The sequence below is a fragment of the Taudactylus pleione genome, unplaced genomic scaffold (assembly GCF_031769625.1).
Source record: "Taudactylus pleione unplaced genomic scaffold, aTauple2 ptg001573l, whole genome shotgun sequence".
Taxonomy (NCBI): Eukaryota; Metazoa; Chordata; class Amphibia; order Anura; family Myobatrachidae; genus Taudactylus; species Taudactylus pleione.
Genome location: NW_028285970.1, coordinates 5,858,393 through 5,879,882, shown reverse-complemented (window position 1 = coordinate 5,879,882; position 21,490 = coordinate 5,858,393). Strand labels below are relative to the sequence as shown.

At 43.6% G+C, this 21,490-nt stretch overlaps 1 protein-coding gene across 1 annotated transcript in view; it reads left to right on the top strand.

The window, feature by feature from the left end:
* The window catches only part of PRUNE2 (prune homolog 2 with BCH domain), a 233,125-nt gene that overhangs the window by 62,529 nt on the left and 149,106 nt on the right, over positions 1-21,490 (top strand). Inside the window, exons 3-4 of the mRNA XM_088464042.1 lie at positions 1,117-6,208; positions 9,299-10,034. Coding sequence (XP_088320168.1) covers positions 1,117-6,208; positions 9,299-10,034 — 5,828 coding nt within the window. The remainder of the gene's footprint in view (positions 1-1,116; positions 6,209-9,298; positions 10,035-21,490) is intronic.

Here is a 21,490-nt window from a genome sequence, read left to right as displayed (position 1 = left end):
CATCATAGTATAAAGTTATTGAACCAGCCATTTATAAATGTGCAATAACTCTTTGGAGACTAAGCAGATCCCAAATACATTATTATTATTATGAAAGGGATCCCGACACGAGAAGCCCGACAGCAGGATATCCCGATGCCGGCTGGTAAGTACCCTAACCTTCGCCTCCCCCCCCTAACCCTCCTTTAGGGGTGCCTAACCCTAAAACTCCCGGGGTGGGGCATAACCCTAAGTCCCCCCCAGGGTGCCTAAACCTAACCCCCCCTTAAACCTAACCATCCGGGGGGGGGGGTGCCTAACCCTAACCTACCCCCGGGGTTAACGATAAGGACAGGCCAGACTTATCTCATTCGGGCTGTCGTCCTTCGGCGTTCCGGCATCGGGATTCGATAGGTGTCGGTATTTTGATGCCCATCTGAAGTCCCCCGTCGGGCTTCTCGTGTCGGGATATAGACCGGCGGCATTTAGTCCGCCGGTCCATAAACTACATCCTTTATGGAAGTGCCAATAGCATAATTATGTACTTGTAAATGTAACTCTTGTAGGCAGTGCTGGGCCGACCATTACTCGAAGTACGCTGACGTGTAGGGCGCCTTGCTTTCTGCACGGAGCAGCACATAAAACTCCACCCACCCGCCCTGCCTCCGGGCCACTCTGAAGTGAGGGGAGGGGTAAGCGGTGGGAGGCCCTCGAGAAATGTGCAGCTTACCAGATGTAATCAGGTCTGTCTGCCCCTGCTTGTAGCAATTGTATTTCAAGAACCGTGTAATTAAATACAAGATCTTTCTGATGCTTAGATAACATGTGCAAATCCTTACTATACTGCACTTACACATAAATATCTCTCTGATGTTTCTTGAAGCATCAAGGGTCAGAAGTATTAGATAGATGTAGCTCAAAAAAAAGTGGAGCTAGTTGTGTGCATGGAATATGCAACAAAACACAATTTATGCAGCACAAATGCATTTGCATCTAACCCTTACTCAGTGTTCTACAGTTGCCCTATAATTTTGTTACACTACATTACTCCATATTTAATAATTACATATAACTCTAGACCATGCATTTTACAAAGACTTAATTTCTGGTGGTATTAACAACATTTGTATTTCACAGGTATGCTGTGAATTGGAAGAGTGTCAGAATCCTTTCCTTGATCTCGAGCCATCAGATTATGGGTGTGATCAGTTTTTTGTTTATCAACAAGAAAGCCCATTAGTAACCTGTGATCAAGTTGCATCAATCATCAAAGAAGCCATCAACAGGAGACGTATTGGCATGGTCCCTAATAGCCGAACGTCCTCTACAGAAGCTGTTGCTGGTAGTGCTCCTCTCTCACAAGGATCATCTGGCATTATGGAGTTGTATGGTTCTGATATAGATCCTCAACCAAATCCAGTGAACTTCCCAGATAATCAACAAGATATTAATGGATCAGCACAAGCTCAGGTGGATGTCAATGTAGATCTAGTGAGTCCAGACAGTGGCCTGGCTACAATAAGAAGCAGCCGGTCTTCTAAGGAAAGTTCTGTTTTTCTCAGTGATGATAGCCCAGTAGCAGAAGTTGTTGGTGTTCATCACAGTTTTGTTCCTGGCATTGATTCTTATAGTCCCATCCCAGAATGTGTTATCATTGAGGAAGAAACACCACCATCCAGGAACAATAGTGACAACCTAGATCTCTTCAACTTTGATCTAGCACCTAACATTCGCTCTGAATCTTCTTCACATTCTGCTGACTACTCTATGGCTGATGAATTTTTCTTTCAGAGCGATTCTTCAGAAGGACAGCAACCCCTTGCTCAGAAAGAACATAACAAAACACATTTCTACAGAGATGATATGGCTAATTGTTCAACTGCACTATTAAAGACAAAAGTAGAAAATTCTATATTAGTGGAAGTGGAAAATATCAGTCTAGTAGACTTTGATGACAATTTCATGCATAGTCCAGAGAATCATGAGGATTTATGTAATAAACATCCCAGTGGTAGTGACTTTGTTGAGTATGATTCTCCTTTATCTTCTGAAGTTCCTGGTCATACAGAAGTTAAAATTCCTCCTACACCGATGAACAGTCTAGTTGAAAGTTCTCCTCTAGATAATGGGCCCCCAACTTTTTTTCCAGAAGATGTGATAGAGAAAATAAACGAAATAGGATCTACTGACATATCTCAGGTTAAATATGCATATTGGTGGAATGGGGGTGAACCAACTTTAACACAAGAGGCCTTGTTGAATGCTGACACATGGAGTTCAAGTGAGCAGGAGCCTGTGTTTCATAGCCCTGACTCTTGGAAAGACCAAAAGCCAAAAAGCAGTCATGAAACTAGAATTAAAGCCGCTTCATTTCAACTAACAGCACCTAGCTGTCATAGATTAAATAAAACAGACAATCATGAGAAAAACCCAAGGCAGGAAAGTAAAACATTTTCTGATTTATGGAACTCAAACCAATCTCTCCAAGCAACCTCAGACCCATGGTGCAGTTCTCCATATATGTTTGGACAGTGTGCAAATGAACCAATTAATACCTGGAATACAACGCATGCAGACAACCATGGGAGATATTTTGCTAAAACAAATGAAGTAGATGAAATAACTAGTGACCATTCTTCAGAAAATAATCTTGATATTGATAAGGAAAATATTGATCAAGAAATATCTGATGGAAATCATTACATTAAAAGCATTCCGAAATTAAAAGACTTTGAAGAGAGAGATGCATCTACTGATTTAAGACATATACAAAGAAATCTTTGTGCATGGGATATATATGAAGGCAATGAGGAACCAACTGCCACAGATGGCCACATTGCTTGGGAAGACCCCTTTTTATCTTATAGATGTCTGGATTTTACCAACCCTAGCACGAGTAAAGAATGCATTGTTTCTCCACCAGACACTAATTACTCAACATCAGAATCAGTATCATCTCCTATATATGAAGATGATATAAAAGACATTGAAAAAACTGTGGAAGAACAAAAAAGATCAGAGCTAATTGATGGCCAATATTTTGTTCCCAATAATGAAGAGGTAAAACTCAATGATAGGTGTTCTTCAAATAAAGAAAATATAAATTACTGTAATGAATCTAATGCATCACCTGTACTGTCCAGAAACGCTGACGCGATGGATGAAGATAACATCACAATACAAGGTAGTGACAAAATGAACAACCAGAAGCCTTGTACATGGCATAACTTTATCCCTGCATACATAGAAGAAAATAGTTTATTACATAGTAACAAAGACTCCCCCAATAAGGGAAATGGTTGCATAGAAAGTATATACAAAGCAATAAGTAATAATACATTTCAGTTGTCTTTTACAAACAATGATTCAAGCTATAACCAAAGTATCTTGTTTACAAGTACCTCAAAATGTTCTCCACCAAGTCACTTAGCAGCTGATGTTGCTATCAGCAATTGTGCGCAATCTGCTATATGTGAGAAAGACGGAAAAATCAGTGTTAATGCTGTTGATGATCATATATCAGTAAAACTTCCAAATATCAAACCTCTTTCTCCTGTTATACCAAATAAGGTCATTAATGTATTTACTGAATTACAGTATAAAGTTGTTAACAATCAGGAATCCGCAGAAGCTACAAAAGAAGACTATGAAGGCTGTGTTACGAATGCTGAGGGTGAAACTGAAGACACTTGGGAAAGAGACTTACAGTATGACACAGAATCTTCTTCTTTGAACACTCCTGAAGATTTAGACAGTTTTAACTCAAGCCATTTAGAAAATGTGAATTTGCTAATTAAATCTCCTGTGTCAAGCATTAGAGATGTACATGATGAATATGATACAACTTTAGATTGTGTTATTCACTTGTCACCTGTCAATGACACATTTCAGACCGATAATGAAGACCACAATAGTTTAACTCAGAACTCATGTTCATTGACCTCAGAGACTAATAACAGCTACAAAGTTCCTACTTGTGATAAATCTTTGCTTACAGAAAGCGAATGTCTTAACAGGAAGATTCCAATGAAAGAAAATATCTTGTGTACTCATCTCGACCCTACAAATCTTGCTGTTGAAGATGCTAATTTACATGAGGATATGTTAAATAATTCCCACAACACTTCTGAACCTGCTGAACATGATTCTGATATCATTTCAGGTGTCTCAAATATCAATTCAGTAAAAGAACTAAATGTGAATCTTTGTCTAGAGGAAAACAACCTGAGCGGCTCCTCACATTCTAGCTCAACAAGTCCAGATTTAGCCGATAGCTGGGGCACAATACAGGATGGGATGGCATGTACAAATCAAACAGGGGATTTTCCAGTTTCACAAAATAATGAGAAATATTGCAGCTTTTCTCAGGGTGATATTAAGTGTCACAATAGTCTGAATCCTGGAAAGACCGTGCCCACTACCATTAATAAAGTTCCCATGAATTTGGATATTTGGAATACACAGATATGTGAGGATTTGGAGTCTTCACCATCAAGTCCTGAGTCAAACGACATTCTAGACCACTCTAATTCATCGGACAGAAATGCTAAAAACCATTTTCAGCAGAAGCTGTTGGATTTGGAAATTTCAGGATCTACAATATTGAATGAGACTCAGTCCAGTTCAACCACTCCAGGCACAGATGAAGAAAGTTTAGAAGACCAGCTAGATTGTTTCCATGGTTATACTTCTGAAGAGTACAATACAATAGAACAAAAACAGGACAAACAAGAATATGTGCTGGACAGTGAGTGTGAGGTATATAGCACCCCTGAGAATATGAGGGACAGGAGAGCAAAATTATCACATCTTGTAGAGAATGAAGATGAAAGAAGCAGGCAGTACATGTTAGTATCCTTACATCCTGAGCAACAAGATGATACATTAAGTAGCTCATACATTCTACATTCACACATAGATAGTCTCTCACAAATGAAACCTTATCAAACCAGTTCCCCAACTAGAGATACTGAAAATGCAGATACTGCAAAGTACCAGTCATCCAACGGAGAATTTCCAACCTCTGCTCAGTGTGCTGAAAGTATTCCTACCACTGAAAATTCATTTAATATCCCATTAAATGATGCAAAACCAATTACAGAAAACACAAACCCATCTCAGACTGTTCCTTCAGGAAATTGTAATCTTACCAATCATTTAGATGAGCTGGATATTCATGTTGTTCAGGAAGAAGACTCTAAGATACAGGGGCAACATTCATTCTCACCTTTATATATCAACACCCAAAGTCATAACTTGACAGAAGTAGATAACCTATGTGCTCTACCTAGTAAAATGGATATAAAGACTGAAACAAAACCTTCCAATGCTAGTAATACTTCTGAACAAATCTATATATCTATGTGTAGCGTCGAAGAGCATGCATTGTCTTCTGATGGTCCTGGTCAGCACAATGATATAAGTAGCAGTGAGCATTGTGAAGCACTGACCACAGCAGCTACCTCACACGCTGACTATATCCCTGATATCTTAGATGACCACACTCAACAGTCTTCTCCTTTCCTTTGTGTTGATCCAGACCTCTGGAATATGACTGAAAGACATTGCAGTAAGATCTCTTTGAGTGACAGCCCTGATGTACTACTAAACAGCTGTGACAACAGTTCAAATGCTTCAATCAGTCCAGATTTGTGTAGAGAATATGAAAAAGTTGATCCATACAGACAAGATTTAAATATGTGGACAGACTTTAAAGCCAAAATAGTTCAAACTGATAGTGCGAACGAGAGACAACTTAATACTCATGAAGATGATGAAACAAAGATTTCACCCTTATCTTCTGCTGGAAATACTTTGCAGTCTTTTAACAATATCCAGAAATCTGGTTCATTGAGCATCCATAGAGATATTTGCAATCATGACATTGATTGCGATATGCCAGCTGACCCTACTAATGCCAGATTTTTTGTTGAATGTAATGAGGACTTCATCCATAGAGGTCAAAGTTCATCAACTGAAAAACATGAATTATTAAAAAGCTCAGTATCACCCGACATAATGTTTCAAAAACATAAAAACAAGACTATCTGTGAGAATACATTACCACATGAACAAAATATCCCAGCGCAAGCAACATATACTCACACAGAAGAGGAAGAGATGCTTTTTAATCCTTTGTTACAAGTGAAACAGGCGGGGAGAGAAACACAATTCATAGATGAAGGTGTTTGCATTTCACCAGCAGGTGGCGACACTGTACCTTGTATAGGTAAGAAATAGAAAATATTTTAGTAGATTTCTTTATGACATTAAAAAGTGACAGAGTTCAATCTAGAATATGTAACTAAGGCTATTTATATATATATATATATATATATATATATATATATATATATATATATAAAAACAGCCGTGACCAAAAGTTTGAGAATGACACAAATTTGGTTTTCACAAAGTTTGCTGTTTCAGTGTTGTTAGACCTTTTTGTCTGATGTTACTATGATATACTGAAGTAAAATTACAAGCATTTCATAAGTTTCAAAGGCTTTTATTGACAATTACATTAAGTTTATGCAAAGAGTCAATATTTGCAGTGTTAACCCTTCTTTTTCAAGGCCTCTGCAATACGTCCTGGCATGCTGTCAATGAACTTCTGGGCCACATTCTGACTGATGGCCACCCATTCTTGCCTAACCAATGCTTGGAGTTAGTCAGAATTTGTGGGTGTTTGTTTGTCCACCCGCCTCTTGAGGATTGACCACAAGTTCTCAATGGGATTAAGGTCTGGGGAGTTTCCTGAAATACTAGAAATCTAGAAATACGAGACTCTTATAGAATTAATATTTTTGCTTTTATTGTTTTGAACCCAGGGCCGGACTGCCCATCTGGCAGTTCTGGCAAATGCCAGAAGGGCCGGTGGGCAGATGGGCTGGTCCAGCCAGTGCCGCCAAAAGGGGCTCCAGGCGGCAGAAGGGTTCCCGGCCAAAGTAGTCTGTAAATGCACATACAGTGCTGCTGCTGTGTGCCCCGCTGTGCCTGTGTAACAAGCCACCCGCCGCCGCACCTCCAGCATCAATATAATAGATGCAGCCGGTGATAGGCAGTAACTCATCCCTCCTCCCTCAGTCCCCCTCTCATTGTGTGAATGTGAACAGCAGCCGAAGGAGTGAGACGACACATTTACTTCATTGTGCGTCTGTCTCTCCTGCTGTGCAAAGAGGAGGAACCCCAACCGTGAGTACTGGAGTTAGAAGACCAAACCCACGTGGACAGTGACAACAGAGAGCAGTGGAAGAGTTCTGAGGACGGTATGAGGAGCGCAAGAGAGGTAAGTTGGAAAGAGCTATGTCAGGGGGAGATGGTGTCAGGATGAGAGCTGTGTCAGGGGGATATGGTGTCAGGGGGAGCTGGTGTCGGGTAGAGCTGTGTCGGGGAGATGGTGTCAGGGGAAGAGCTGTGTCAGCGGGACATGGTGTCAGGGGGAGATGGTGTCAGGAGGAGAGTGGTGTCAGGGAACATGGTGTCTGGGAGAGCTGTGTCAGGGGGATCTTAGTGTCAGGGGGACATGGTGTTCTGAGGAGAGTTGTGTTAGGGGGATAGCGTGTCAGTGGGAGATGGCGTCATGGGGAGAGCTGTGTCAGGGGGACATGGTGTCCGGAGGAGAGCTGTGTCAGGGATAACGTGTCAGGGGGAGAACTGTGTCAGGGAGATGGTGTCAGGGGTAGAGCTGTGTCAGGGGGAGATGGTGTCAGGAGAGCTGTGTCAGGGAGAGATGGTTTCAGGAGGACAGCTGTGTCAGGGGGAGATGGTGTTAGGGGGAGAGCTATGACAGGGGAAAATGGTGTCAGGGGGAGAGCTGTGTCAGGGGGACATGGTGTCCGGAGGAAAGCTGTGTTAGGGGGATAGCGTGTCAGGGGGAGAGCTGTATCAGGGGGACATGGTGTCTAGAGGAGAGCTGTGTCAGGGGGACATGGTGTCAGGGGGAGATGGTGTCAGGAGGAGTGCTGTGTCAGAAGGAGAATTGTCTCAGGGGGACATGGTGTCAGGAGGAGAGCTGTGTCAGGGGGAGATGGTGTCAGGAGGAGTGCTGTGTCAGGGGGACATGGTGTCAGAGGGAGATGGTGTCAGGAGAGTGGTGTCAGGAGGAGAGCTGTGTCAGGGGGAGATGGTGTCAGGAGAGCTGTGTCAGGGAGAGATGGTTTCAGGAGGAGAGCTGTGTCAGGGGGAGATGGTGTTAGGGGGAGAGCTATGACAGGGGAAAATGGTGTCAGGGGGAGAGCTGTGTCAGGGGGACATGGTGTCCGGAGGAAAGCTGTGTTAGGGGGATAGCATATCAGGGGAGAGCTGTATCAGGGGGACATGGTGTCTAGAGGAGAGCTGTGTCAGGGGGACATGGTGTCAGGGGGAGATGGTGTCAGGAGGAGTGCTGTGTCAGAAGGAGAATTGTCTCAGGGGGACATGGTGTCAGGAGGAGAGCTGTGTCAGGGGGAGATGGTGTCAGGAGAAGTGCTGTGTCAGGGGGACATGGTGTCAGAGGGAGATGGTGTCAGGAGGAGAGCTGTGTCAGGGGGAGATGGTGTCAGGAGAGCTGTGTCAGGGAGAGATGGTTTCAGGAGGAGAGCTGTGTCAGGGGGAGATGGTGTTAGGGGGAGAGCTATGACAGGGGAAAATGGTGTCAGGGGGAGAGCTGTGTCAGGGGGACATGGTGTCCGGAGGAAAGCTGTGTTAGGGGGATAGCGTGTCAGGGGGAGAGCTGTATCAGGGGGACATGGTGTCTAGAGGAGAGCTGTGTCAGGGGGACATGGTGTCAGGAGGAGTGCTGTGTCAGAACGAGAATTGTCTCAGGGGGACATGTGTCAGGGGTAGAGCTGTGTCAGGGGGAGATGGTGTCAGGAGAGCTGTGTCAGGGAGAGATGGTGTCATTCTCTTTGTTCAGTATCCCCTGCCCTAAAACATCCTACAGTGACCACTATCTAATACTCTACAACTGCTAAGCTAGGGCTTGGTCAGTTGGGAAAATGCCTTCCCTTTCTTTTTTATGTGACCTGCCCCAATGAAGTGCCAGTTTTACCTAACAGAACCAGCCAAATACCAAATATCTGACTATGGCACATGTTTGAATCCCCTGCAGGATTTGCTCTGTTGTGTGTATTTTAATGCACAGAATGTTGTATACTTGTATGTTGTTCTAATAATTATTCTATTTGTAAGAGCATATACTATGAAGTGGGAGGAGCCAAGAATAGTAAGAGGGGGAGACAGATACTGACGTGAGGTGGGCCTGTGTGTGCTTTAAATGCCAGGGCCTATTTTTAGTCCCAGTCCGGCCCTGTTTGAACCTGTATATTTTATATTTCAGAATCGCCCGGACTTCATATTCAAGTGTGGGAAAATGACATTAGAGAAGACTTGCTAAGAGATGACAACAACATGAGTCCAGTTCATTCTGCCATGGATCAAGCTTATACATGTGGCTTGGAAAGTGGCTCTTCTTTTCTAGTGGCCTCTGAAACAAAAGCAAACACTTTTCCATTTAGTGACACTACAGTGGTGTCTCAACAAGCATTTTCTGATACAGTTTATTCAGTGGAGTCTCCAGATACATTTCAGTCAATCTCCATGACAAATGAGAGTGAAGATCCAATGACCCATGTATCCGGATTCCATTCCTTTCACTTAGAAGAGGAAAGTTCTTTTATTCTAACTCAAAGACTAGACAGTAAAAAGAAATCAGAAGAGATTTCAGAACATGAGCACAGCTGGAGCATAATTTTAAGTCAGACTGAAGCCTCTGAATCCTCTCCTGAAGACATTTTTAGCAGGGCAGAGGCTGGAGATTGCGATAAAGACCTGGAAGAGATATTATATGATGGATATGAACAACAGGATGGATATTCAAAAGCAATTAAGGATAATGATTACATAGACCTTGAAGAAAGTTTTGAACTGTGTAAACTGGAAGAGACTGGTGCCAAAGCAAACTCAGCAACAGCTAACCCTTTAATTTCACCTGAAGAGGGAGTGCAGTTAAGGTTTCCTCCTGCGGGTGGTGCACGTGTAAAGCAGTTGGGCAATACCAGAATTGCAGAGCAAAGGTAAGATTAGATTGCTCTTTGTTAGACAAAAATGTAATGCCGTTATCAGTTGCTACTGAACTGTGTAGTAAGATTGATAGGCCACAACATATATATAATACTGTATTCAAAAATCTATGTCTATATATAAATGTCTATGAATATGTTAATAGAACTTTAATTTCCTATTTGATGTTTGGCTGTATATGTTGTTGGTGTGGATTATGATTACACTGTTTTGAAATTACTTTTACACTAGCATTTATGACCTGTCATTCCCTGGGTCGCTAGTCTCTCTCACGCTCTCTCACTTCCTCCCCACTCATTCAGTCGTGAAGGTCTCCTCATGTGGCTGGGAACTCTGTATAGTGTCGCAGCAGTGGAAGGGGGTGCTTGACACTGCACACGAAGTAGAAGGGACAGAGGGTCTCATTCAGACCCGCTCGCGAGCGCAGGATGCTTGCAAGCGGGTCGATGGTCTCCAAATGCGCATGCGCAGGACGGAGGGAGCTCCGTCGTGCGAATGCGCGAGACCCGGCTAGCGACAGCCAAGCTGTCGCTCCGGGTCTCGCACCAAAGGGGGCGTGCTGTCGATGGTGAGTGACAGCACGCCCCCTTTGGTGGGCGTGCCGGGGGCGTGGCTGCCAGACGGAGGCGTTCCCATGGGAACGCCTACCGTCTGTGTCCGGCCCCACTGACATCACTAGTGATGTCAGTGGGAGTGATTTTGGCTCTCATAGAGCCAAAATCACTCCAGGGCTTGCGGCCACGAGACCCTACCGCAGGGTCTCGTCGCAAGCCCGATGGTCGCGATGGTCTTGACCATCGCGACCATCATCATGGACACTCACATAAGCTGTGGGTGATAACCCACAGCTATGCGAGCGTCCGAGAGGCCGCTCCATTTTTAGGTAGGAGGGCCCTGATTCAGAGCGAGCGCTCTGGTCAGAGCGTCCGGCTCTGAATCAGGCCCAGAGATTTCAGATTATTATATAGATAAAAGCAATATATTGCACAAATATTTATATGTAGAATTTATTGTAACAGATTTGCTCAATCTGATTTTGCTAACTTGTAGATACTTGTTTTAACTTTATAAGGGACATTTAATATATTTAGATTTTTGTTTAAATGTAACAAAAATGCCTCATCATTTTGATTTTCTTTTATGATGAAATCATACAGTCAAAATAGGAGTTACAAATGAGTACAACATTGCTCTAATAGGGCATTAAGGGGGAAAGATTGCATTTGCCACGAGTCCATTTGAGTTTCTACTAATTGACCCTTGCTAACAGAGGGCCTGATTCAGAGCCGCTCGTAAGCAGCCGCTCGTTCGCTCCGAGCGATGTTCGCACAACTGCGCATGCGTATGGGTTATAATACGCATGCGCGAACCAGTCATTGCGGTCGGAAATTATGTGCTCGCAAAACAGCGAATGCCTGCTAATTTGAGTGACAGAATGAGGCGTTTGTGGGTGGTAACAGGGGAAGGTGCTTGAAAACGGGGAGTGGAGATCCGAACGCAGGCGTGCCAAACGGTCAAAACGGGCGTTTTAAGGGTGTGCATAATTAACAAAGCAGCGTCATCGACCACGTCACTTGGTTGTCTTTTAGCCTGAACTGCTTGCATGATTGCGGTAGGAAAATGCGGAGATGACGTATGATGCGAGCGGCCAGGGGGTGTTTTTTAAATAATAGCGAGCGCATGTTTCGTTCGCTCGTTCAGACATAGAGGCGTCAACAGACCGCAAAGAGCGAGCGCTCTATTTAAATATCTGGCCCCTTTTTCTGAACGAGCGAGCGCAAATAGCGTCCGTCTCTGAATCAGGCCCAGAGTCCCAGAAACGCCATCTGTCTTACTACCCTTGGCATCCTAGGTAGTCAAAGACTCCCATGGTTGAAAAGAAGAAAGGAGAACAGATGAATGCTGATATGTTGGCTCAAGTTAAATGAATAATAACAATAACACAAAGATTACTATGTCAACCTAATTAATGTTAGACTCACGATTTGGGCATTTTTTTACACAATCTGTCGTTCCGATGCGTCAGAATCAGCCAGATCGGGTAAAAAATCGGTATGTGTGTAGGCACCATAACAGTTATACAAGCTTAACCTGCTTTGAAGTCCTAAATGTGAACCTTTCCAAGCCAATGCATCATTAAGACCAGAGTAAAGAAACATTGTTATAAATCAGTCTAGTTACATAAAAGGTAAACTAACTGCAAAATGAGTTGGTCCTATGCATTAAGTGGAGGCTATTTATGAAGCAAAAACTGCCTACTCTGTCCTACAGAGCCAGCCTCAGTGTGAATAAGTATGCAGAGATCTCAGCCGAGGCACGTGGGTTTACACAGCAAGATGACAGTGTTTGCAGAGGAGCAGGAGTTTTCACTGGAGGATGGGAGGAGTTTGGCAGAGTGAGGGCATTCCTTGTATGAAGGGCATTCTTTGTATGGAGCAGGCATGCCTGTGTGCCTACTTTTGTGGAGCAGTGGAGAAAATAAATTTCCTTTTGTGGATTATTGAAATAGGTGGAACGAGCACATTTGTAGAATTGTTCTTTGCTATTCAGAGGGGAAAACAGATATTTCAATTCTGCAAATAACTCAAATTCTCCACCAACTCAGAGCAGGCAGGCTTTTTGTATAACTTCTTTTAAAGGGACCATTTTGTTTGCTTTGCTTCGGTTTTATCTGGATTTTTTCTGATGTAATAATAATGTCTTAATACTAAAATAAGAATATATGCTCAGAAAATCTGGATAACCTGGTGTTGAATGGGTACAATAGTGATACATCAGTTAAGAATAAAATGAAATTAGTCAAATGAACAAGTCATATATGATTTATAATCGGACCTACAATATTTGAGTGCCTTTTCTTTGTTGTGGATATGAAAAAACACAATAATAAATTTCATAGTACAAACTGCTCCTCTCAGTCAATATATATTTTCTGATACGTGATAGTATTTATTCTTTGTTTCACACTCTGGGCCTGAATCAGGTCGTTGGTGCCCAATTGCGCATGCTAAGCCGTCGTTAAGGGTCTCGCACCAAAGGGAGCGTGCTGTCGATGGTGATTGACAGCACGCCCCCTTTGGTGGGCATGCCGGCGGTGTGGCTGCCCAGACGGAGGCGTTCCCATGGGAACGCCTACCGTCTGGGTCCGGCCCCACTGACATCACTAGTGATGTCAGTGGGAGTGCTTTTGGCTCTGATAGAGCCAAAAGCACTCCTGGGCTTGCAGCAGCGAGACCGTACTGCAGGGTCTCATCATAAGCCCGATGGTCGCGACCATCATTTTGGCCGCTCGCTATAGCTGTGGGTGGTCGCCCACAGCAATGCAAGCGGCCGTGAGGCCGCTTCAAAAGGTAGGAGGGACGGCCCCGATTCAGAGCGAGCGCTCTGTTAGAGCGTCCGGCTCTGAATCAGGGCCTCTAAACGGTACTGATCTGTAGGAGTCAGATACAGCTTATCCGACAGCAGAAGCACTCATTACAGTGAACTGTGAAATCTGTCAATGTACTCTCATCATATTTCCTCTGCACGGATATTGGAAGTAAGAGATTTGAAAGCAGATGCATGATTTCATTTGTTCTCTCTTTTCCTCATATCTGCTACTTACTAAATTTTTCCTATATTATAACTGCCACTGAGGACTTGGAACACTCATTTGTCATCGGATGCTTTATAGTAGATGATAAAAAGTAGAATCTCACTCCTCTGTATGAGCAGTTCTTTTAGACCAGGCTTTTCTGTATATCAGATGTAAGAGAGACAATATTGAGTTATAATATATATCTCCGAGGAGAGTGAAAGGCTAACATATTATACATACGCCATCTGTAGGACCAAATTATTTATGATTGTTATTTTGTTGGAAGATAATTGACTATACCAATTATTTTTCGCCCTTTGACAAAATACTATGATCACGCTGATGACCTCTCCAGAGATGATAATGAGAACAATGCCCTGGGGAACTATTATGTTTACGTTTATGTGTAATTTATGGTGACATTTATAATTTCTCTCTTGTGAAATATTTTGTGTTTTATTTTTGAGAATAGATGTTTTTGTTTTAAAAATTAAATTGAATAAAAATAGTTTTTAAAAGATAATAGTAAGTTTGCGCCCCCCTAATAAAAGAGTTTTCTTTCCCCCTGGATAATACCATTATCTAACTCTAGGGGAGCACCGCCAGCTTTAAGGTGCCCACACACATACCGATGTGCTCACGATACGATTTTATGGCCAATTTCCTCATGAACTTTCACGGGAGCTCCCTTGCCGTCGTGATCACGATTTTGGAAAAAAGACACCCAATCTATCTTACGATCTCACGATCTATCGGATCGTACACATCGTGAGATTGGCCATAACAAATCGTGAGTTTAAAAAAAAAATAAAACAGGCTCTTGACTAATGGGAAATTTAAATAGCCATAACAATGGGAGGGGCTATCTAGGGAGTATAAAAAGCAGGCACCCTTTAAACTCTGTGTACATTCTGCTCTGCTACTAGATGAGGCTAGGTGTATTCCTGCTGAATCCTGTACATTGCTACTGTGCTTTTGTATTTGGCTTGCCTTTTACAAAGTTTATTCTACCTGCAACCTACCGGGATAGTGTGTGCTACCTACCTGCATTCTATCCTGTTCCTGAATTCTGTACTGATGCGTCCCTATCAGTATAAAGTGTTGGTCGCTGAAGCTGGGGTCCGGGGAATTAGGAAGAGGGCCCAGTGAAGAAGGACGAGAGCATGCTGGACCAAGGAGTGGCTGCTACAAAGGGATACCCGCTCTCACATGTCCCTGCTGATGGAGATCAAGGAGAACAACCTGGACGACTATCGGAACTACCTGCGCATGGATGACGCCAGCTTCCAAGAATTGCTGCATCTGGTGACCCCCCACATCCAGAGACAGGACACAAGGTGGCGGAGGGCAATCCCTGCTGAAGACAGACTGGTGGCTACCCTAAGGTACCTGGCTACAGGAAGGTCACTGGAAGACCTAAAGTTTGGGACACTCATCTCACCTCAGTCCTTGGGCGTCATCATTCCGGAGACCTGCAAAGCCATCGTAAAAGTGCTACAGTACCACTATTGCAAGGTAAGTTAAAAAAAAACACCACACATTGGTTTCTTGTGCAAATAAATTTTTTTCTCAACATAAAGCAAAAAATTCCCTTCTTTTAGTACAATGTGCACTGACCTGCAGGCAACTGAAATTGTGCACTAAACTGTGTGCAATATCCTTTTTTTATAACAATTTTACAAAAGAACATTATCACCAAATTTTATGAATCCCAATAGGTAGCCGGCTGTATGTGATAGGGTGGGTCAGATGCCAGTTTGAACAGGCCAATACACACATGGCACAAGTACACATTGTGGCCCCAGCTTCCAGCAATGTCTACTTGTGCCATTTGCGTAGTGACCTTGTCCAAATGGCGTCATCACCACCCTATCCCATGCAGCAAGCACCTATAAGAAATCATAAAATTTGGTGACATTAAAAGCAAGAAAAAATTTACATCTCTGTATATTGGGGCGACTCATCTGCTGCATCCAGCAGAGCATTATACAAGGTGGTGCTGGTGCTTGGGGTGCTTGGTGGGGGAGTAATATCTAACTGGGTGGGGGGGGGGCGGACATACCTATTTGGGGCAGGGGAAAATAGCATTAGATCTGCAATGTATGTAGAATTTGAGATATTTTTGCTCATACAGCGACTCAACAGGTCGTAGTTTAACCTTAAAAAATTTCTTTGGATATCTGTATCCAGATTTCTCAATGTGCTGTTCACATGAGCTGTGAAATCATCTATTGCATCTGGGGGTTTCTGCAGCAGCCATTCTGCGTTTTGTAAAAAATGGTCTTCACGTTCAGTAAGATTCTCCTTTCTCCCTTGTTTTTTTTTCTTTTTTTGGGGTTGTTGAGAAGATGAGGGTCCAGGTGGAAGTTGAGTTTCCACTTGTGTGCTATTCTCCGGATCACTGTCACCACCGAGCAGACTGAGGTCCGGTGTGGATGCTAAATCAGGGTCTTGGGTGGGAGTCTATATAGGGAAAAAAGATATAAAAAATATTAGTCATGTTTTAACCCCTTTTTTACTATTTTTACAGTTTCCTAACACCGTGGAGGAGTGGACCAGCACCGCTGAAGATTTTGAACAACGTTGGATTTTCCCTAACTGCGGAGGAGCCATCGATGGGAAACACATCCGCATCAACCCACCTGCCAACACCGGATCATACTACTACAACTTCAAAGGATTCTTCAGCATCGTTCTCATGGCAGTGGTGAATGCCAACTACGAATTTCTGTTTGTGGATGTCGGCAAGAACGGGCGTGCTTCGGATGGTGGGTCCTTCAAAAAGACGGCTTTCTACCAGAGACTCGCCAACAAAACCCTCCACCTGCCCTCACTGGACCAGACAAAGCACGGCCTAAATTACGTTTTTGTTGCAGACGAGGCTTTTGCATTACATGAACATGTGATGAAGCCATTTGCACATAGGGGCCTGACCAGAGAGAAAAGGATATACAACTACCGTCTATCCCGGGCACGGCGCATTGTGGAAAATGCGTTTGGAATAATGAGCAACCGCTTCCGCATTTTCCACACCACCATCAATGTGGAGAAGATAGACTGGGTCGTGATGGCGTGCTGTGTGCTGCACAACTTTCTGCAAAGAAAATCTACTCAACGAGGATCAGTCCCAGCTAGACCAGAAGATGTAGGACTCCTGGAGGACATTGAACATTTGACATCTGTGACTGCACCACCAACTACAACAACATCCACCGCACGTGCCAAAGAAGTGAGGGAGGAGTACATGACCTATTTCAATGGACCAGGTGCTTTACCATGGCAGGAGGACTGTCTGTGAACTACTGACTAAATTGGACATTTGGGATTTAACAACAAAAACATTAAGGATTTTGGTTTAAACTGTGTCACTACTTACCAAGACTTCTGCAACCTCCTCAACTCACTCACGCTCAGACATCAAGATGATTGATTCCCTTTGAGGCTCTTGTTCACTGATGAATTACATCATTTGGTAGTACCACAGCGCAGGAGTATATATTTCATCTGTAGCCGCTCCTGATTTTTTGGAGTCATCCACCTTCTTTTTTTCTATGATGTACACTGTCCTGAGATTTGAATCTTTTGCCGTACAGTTTTCAGGTCTGCATCAGATATGTATTTTTTCGTATACACCAAAAGTTCCTCTAGTGCGGCCAACTTGTGCGACTTATTGTGGTACTTCCGAGAACTGATCTTCCACAGACAGTCTTTCGAGTGCAGGATTTCAATGAATCCTGTAACGAATTCACGTTCAGAATCCATGGACATTATCTATGAATAAGAAAAAAAAGGACATTTAAATATTTGTGTATATAGTTTTGTTAAACTTAATGTTATAGTTCACATTTTTAATGTTTTAATATTTTCTTTTTTACAGGTTTTTAAAGGTTTGTTATGGTATTCTAATCATGTTTTCTTTTACAGGAATGTTATGTGTTTATTGCTTGGTAATATAAAGTTTTTCTTTGTTTGACAGTATGGGTTTTCCACCTTTGGGCCTGTCGTTGTGGTAGAACTACAGATCCCAGGATGCCCTAAAAACAGTTTCAAAGGTGGGTGGCAGGTCATCCTGGGATCTGTAGTTCCAAAACAAGAATCCAGTGTGCCGGCTCCTCAATGTGCGACTGTCTTGCTTCATACACGATGCTGCACAAGATGGTGATGGTGCGTGTCCAGGCTTCTGTCAGTCAAATTCCACATTGTGTGATGAATTGTACGATTCATCGTGAGGAAAAAAACCCTCACAATCGGTTTCCATCGTGTTGGCTAATCTGTCCTACAGCACGGCAGATCAGAAGATGCGATATACGATGAGCGGGGACACGCATCGGCATCGTGCTCGTGAGTATAAACACACGATTTGTACTTTTTTTACCCGATTCGTCGTCACGATTCGTCGAAATCGGCCAAATCGTCTAAAATGTCGCTATGTGTGTGGGCACCTTTAGATGTTGATGGCATCTGATGGCATCAGATACATTCGACTTATATAGAGTCAATTACATTTTGTGTGATGAATTCTTATACTCTGGCTAAAAGTGTATTTAATTACCTGTGCGGAGACACTCCCCCTGTTTCTACTTCAGCAGGATGAGCAATGTAAAATAATCTTTACACAGACAGACACACACAAAATTGCCACATGTAATAAAAACCAAAGCATATTTCAAAACTGTTTGACTAAGCTTCTAAAGCACTAAGGCCCTGATTCAGAGCCGGACGCTCTGACCAGAGCGCTCGCTCTGAATCAGGGCCCACCTCCATAATTATGGAGCGTCCTCCTGGACGCTCGTATAGCTGTGGGTCACCACAAACAGCCTATACGAGCGTGCAGGTTGATGGCCGCGATGGTCTTGACCATCGCGACCACTGCCACTGCGAGCCGGAGCCTGCGGTTGAGTTTTTCAACCGCAAGGCCCGGAGTGATTTTGGCTCTATCAGAGCCAAAATCACTCCCAATGACATCACTAGTGATGTCAGTGGGCTGGCTTCTGACGGTAGGCGTTCCCTTGGGAACGCCCCCGTCTTGGAGGCACGCCCACCAAAGGGGGCGTGCTGTCAATCAACATCGACAGCACGCCCCCTTTGATCAGACACAACGAGCGAAGGAAAGTCCTTCGCTCGTCGCGTCTGGTGCATGCGCACGACGGAGCTCCCTCCGTCGTGCGCATGCGCAGTGCACACCATCGACCCACTTGCGAGCAGACAGCCGCTTGCGAGTGGGTCTGAATGAGGCCCTAAGTTGCCCCTTAAGCCGCGACTACGCGATGTTACTGAGCGATTGAACGATTACAACATCTTAATCGTGCAATCGCTCAGTAATTGGGCACTATTATGTCGGAAACGACCAGTGATGCGCACTCCCGCTGGTCGTTTCCGACATCAATTATCTGCTGAACATGCTGGCCAATCTGCTGATAACGATAGATTGCCCATGTTTAGAGATGATTGATGTGCCTACACTGAACGATCAGTCGTTCAGTGTAGACACTGCAGGAGGAAGGGGAACGATGGTACAATTACGATGTTGTAATCATACTGTTGTGCCGGTATCTGCTAGTGGATGTGTGGATTTAATCACAGCATATCAAAATACTCATTCACTGCCACTCTTCTATTGTAGCAGCAGTGAACAAGGACATACTGTACACATACCGAATCAGAGATGGATGCATATCACACAGCTGCTGGGTCTTTTCACGCAGCGACTCTGGCCCTGATTCAGCAAGGAACGCCCAGCAGAAAACACACGCACTCGGTCTGATGATTTAGCTCTGCGCATGCATATGCATCGCAATGCGCATGCGCGAACTAGCTATTGCGATGGGTGCTGCGTGTGCAGAGGCAACTCAGACCCAGAGAAAAGTGATTGACAGAAAGTGCCGTTTTGTGGGGGTGAACGGGCAAACACAGGCGTTCCTGTGCTTTTGAACAGCGTTTTAGGGGTGTGCATAATTAAGCCCTTGCAGCGACGGCCATAGCCTGAGGTCTAGTTGCACGCAGGAAGTGGCACACATCCTGCGTGGAGTCAGGTCAACCACTAATATGCTTAGTGTTCGATGGTTCTCGATGTTCGTGCTGTCTTGCGTGGTATAACAGAATGCACATTAAGGGAAGTGGGAGGTATTGTGTTTTGCTAGGCGTCTGCTTATTCTGCGTGCGTATGCATTTTGTTGAAGCTGAATAATTGGCTGAGACAAGTTCAGTTTAAAATTTAATCGCGGCGACGCCATCTTGCGACTGGCCGCAAGACACCATCTTGAAAATGAGATCGCAAGACGCCATTTTGCGAATGGCCGCCTAAGCGCCATTTTAGATAAACTCACATTTTAGTACATGTGGCGATAATACTGTTAGCACCATGCGATTGCATCTTTCACCATTTCTCATACACACATTAATACGCACAATTGCGCTGTTAACTAGTCGCATATTAGCGAATGCATAGGACTTTGTATGAAACCGCTGTTTTATTAGCTTTATGCGCACGCATCTGCCCCAAGTTAACTAGCGTCCTTATATCAAACCCCGAATACTCACACATTACATATTCACACATAAGGTTTAATAAGCTTTAAAGTATATGATTTAAGTTAGTTCAGTTAGTTTAAATGCTGAGAAATAAAGATATATGATAACTAAGGTTTTATATATGCTAGGAAATTCGTGTTTTTTTTTTTTACTGATGCGTACTCTTTCAACAGAATTCCGGTACTATCGGTGTGAAGATCGCATCATGCATTCTCAACTTATGGACCGCAGAGACTACAAGCAACAAAATGTATATTTCATGAACAACTGTTAGGATGTTACAGGGGGCGGGAAGGGAAAGACCCCCAGCTGTTAGAGGCAGGGAGAGTCTATTTGAACCAGCCTGTTAAATGCTCTGTAACAGATGCTTCTCCCCTGGGAACCAATGACATCAGCAACAAACTTCTCTATTGTCCTGTCTATTCTGGGGGGCTATAAATATGTGTGCTCAAATGCTGGGCTCTTCTTAGTCTTCGTGCTGAATGCTGAATGACGAGGGGTCTCTTGCTGATGCCTATCTTCGGGTCCGGAAGCACTGCATATGTATACTGTACTTGGGTCTGTATAATTCCTTTTGCACCTAAATTGTGTCTGGATCAATTGCGTGTAACTGTCTGAACTTTTACTTGAATAATACTTGTGCTTTGGAACCACAGATTCCAGGTCTAAGTCTTTATTTACTGTATGACTGCGTACGCAAATTAGCGTCATCCGTAGAAGGTATAGACAGGTTATTAGAAGGTATAGGAAGGTGTGTATAGAGGTTCTGATCCAGTATCGTTAGTTGGGGGCTCGTAGTGAAGTCACTTACCTGCTCACACGGTACATACGGCTATCGATATTTCAGCAAAGGGTGGAGTGGCCACATGCAGGGTTTGCCTGCAACCGCTGTGTGCTTAAAGATCGCTATCCGTCTCCGTGTGAATCAAGGAAGCTGACTAGAATCCATGGACAAGAGAGGAAAAAGTTTTTTCCTCTGTTGATAGAACCTTATGTTTAAAGGGGTGCCGCAGTACTGAGTACGCGGCTAAGTCACAGGTTTGCGCATAGCAAAGATGCACTTTTGTGTACGCAGCTAAAGGTTGTCACATGGTTGTGTGGTAGTCGCATTATTGTGTATGCGACTGGTCGCACAATAGTGTATACGTACTTCCGGTTGTGCTGCCACGTGTTTGAACAAAGCCGTTGAGGTTTAAATTTTTTTTTTATTTAATATTACCAATATCTGGGTTAACATGTATTTTTCTGCGCAGGAAAAAGTGTGTAACAGTGAGTGTTTTTGTTGGTAGGGGTAACTTGTTCCCTACAATTAAAGGTACCATATGACCTTTAAGGGCTAAG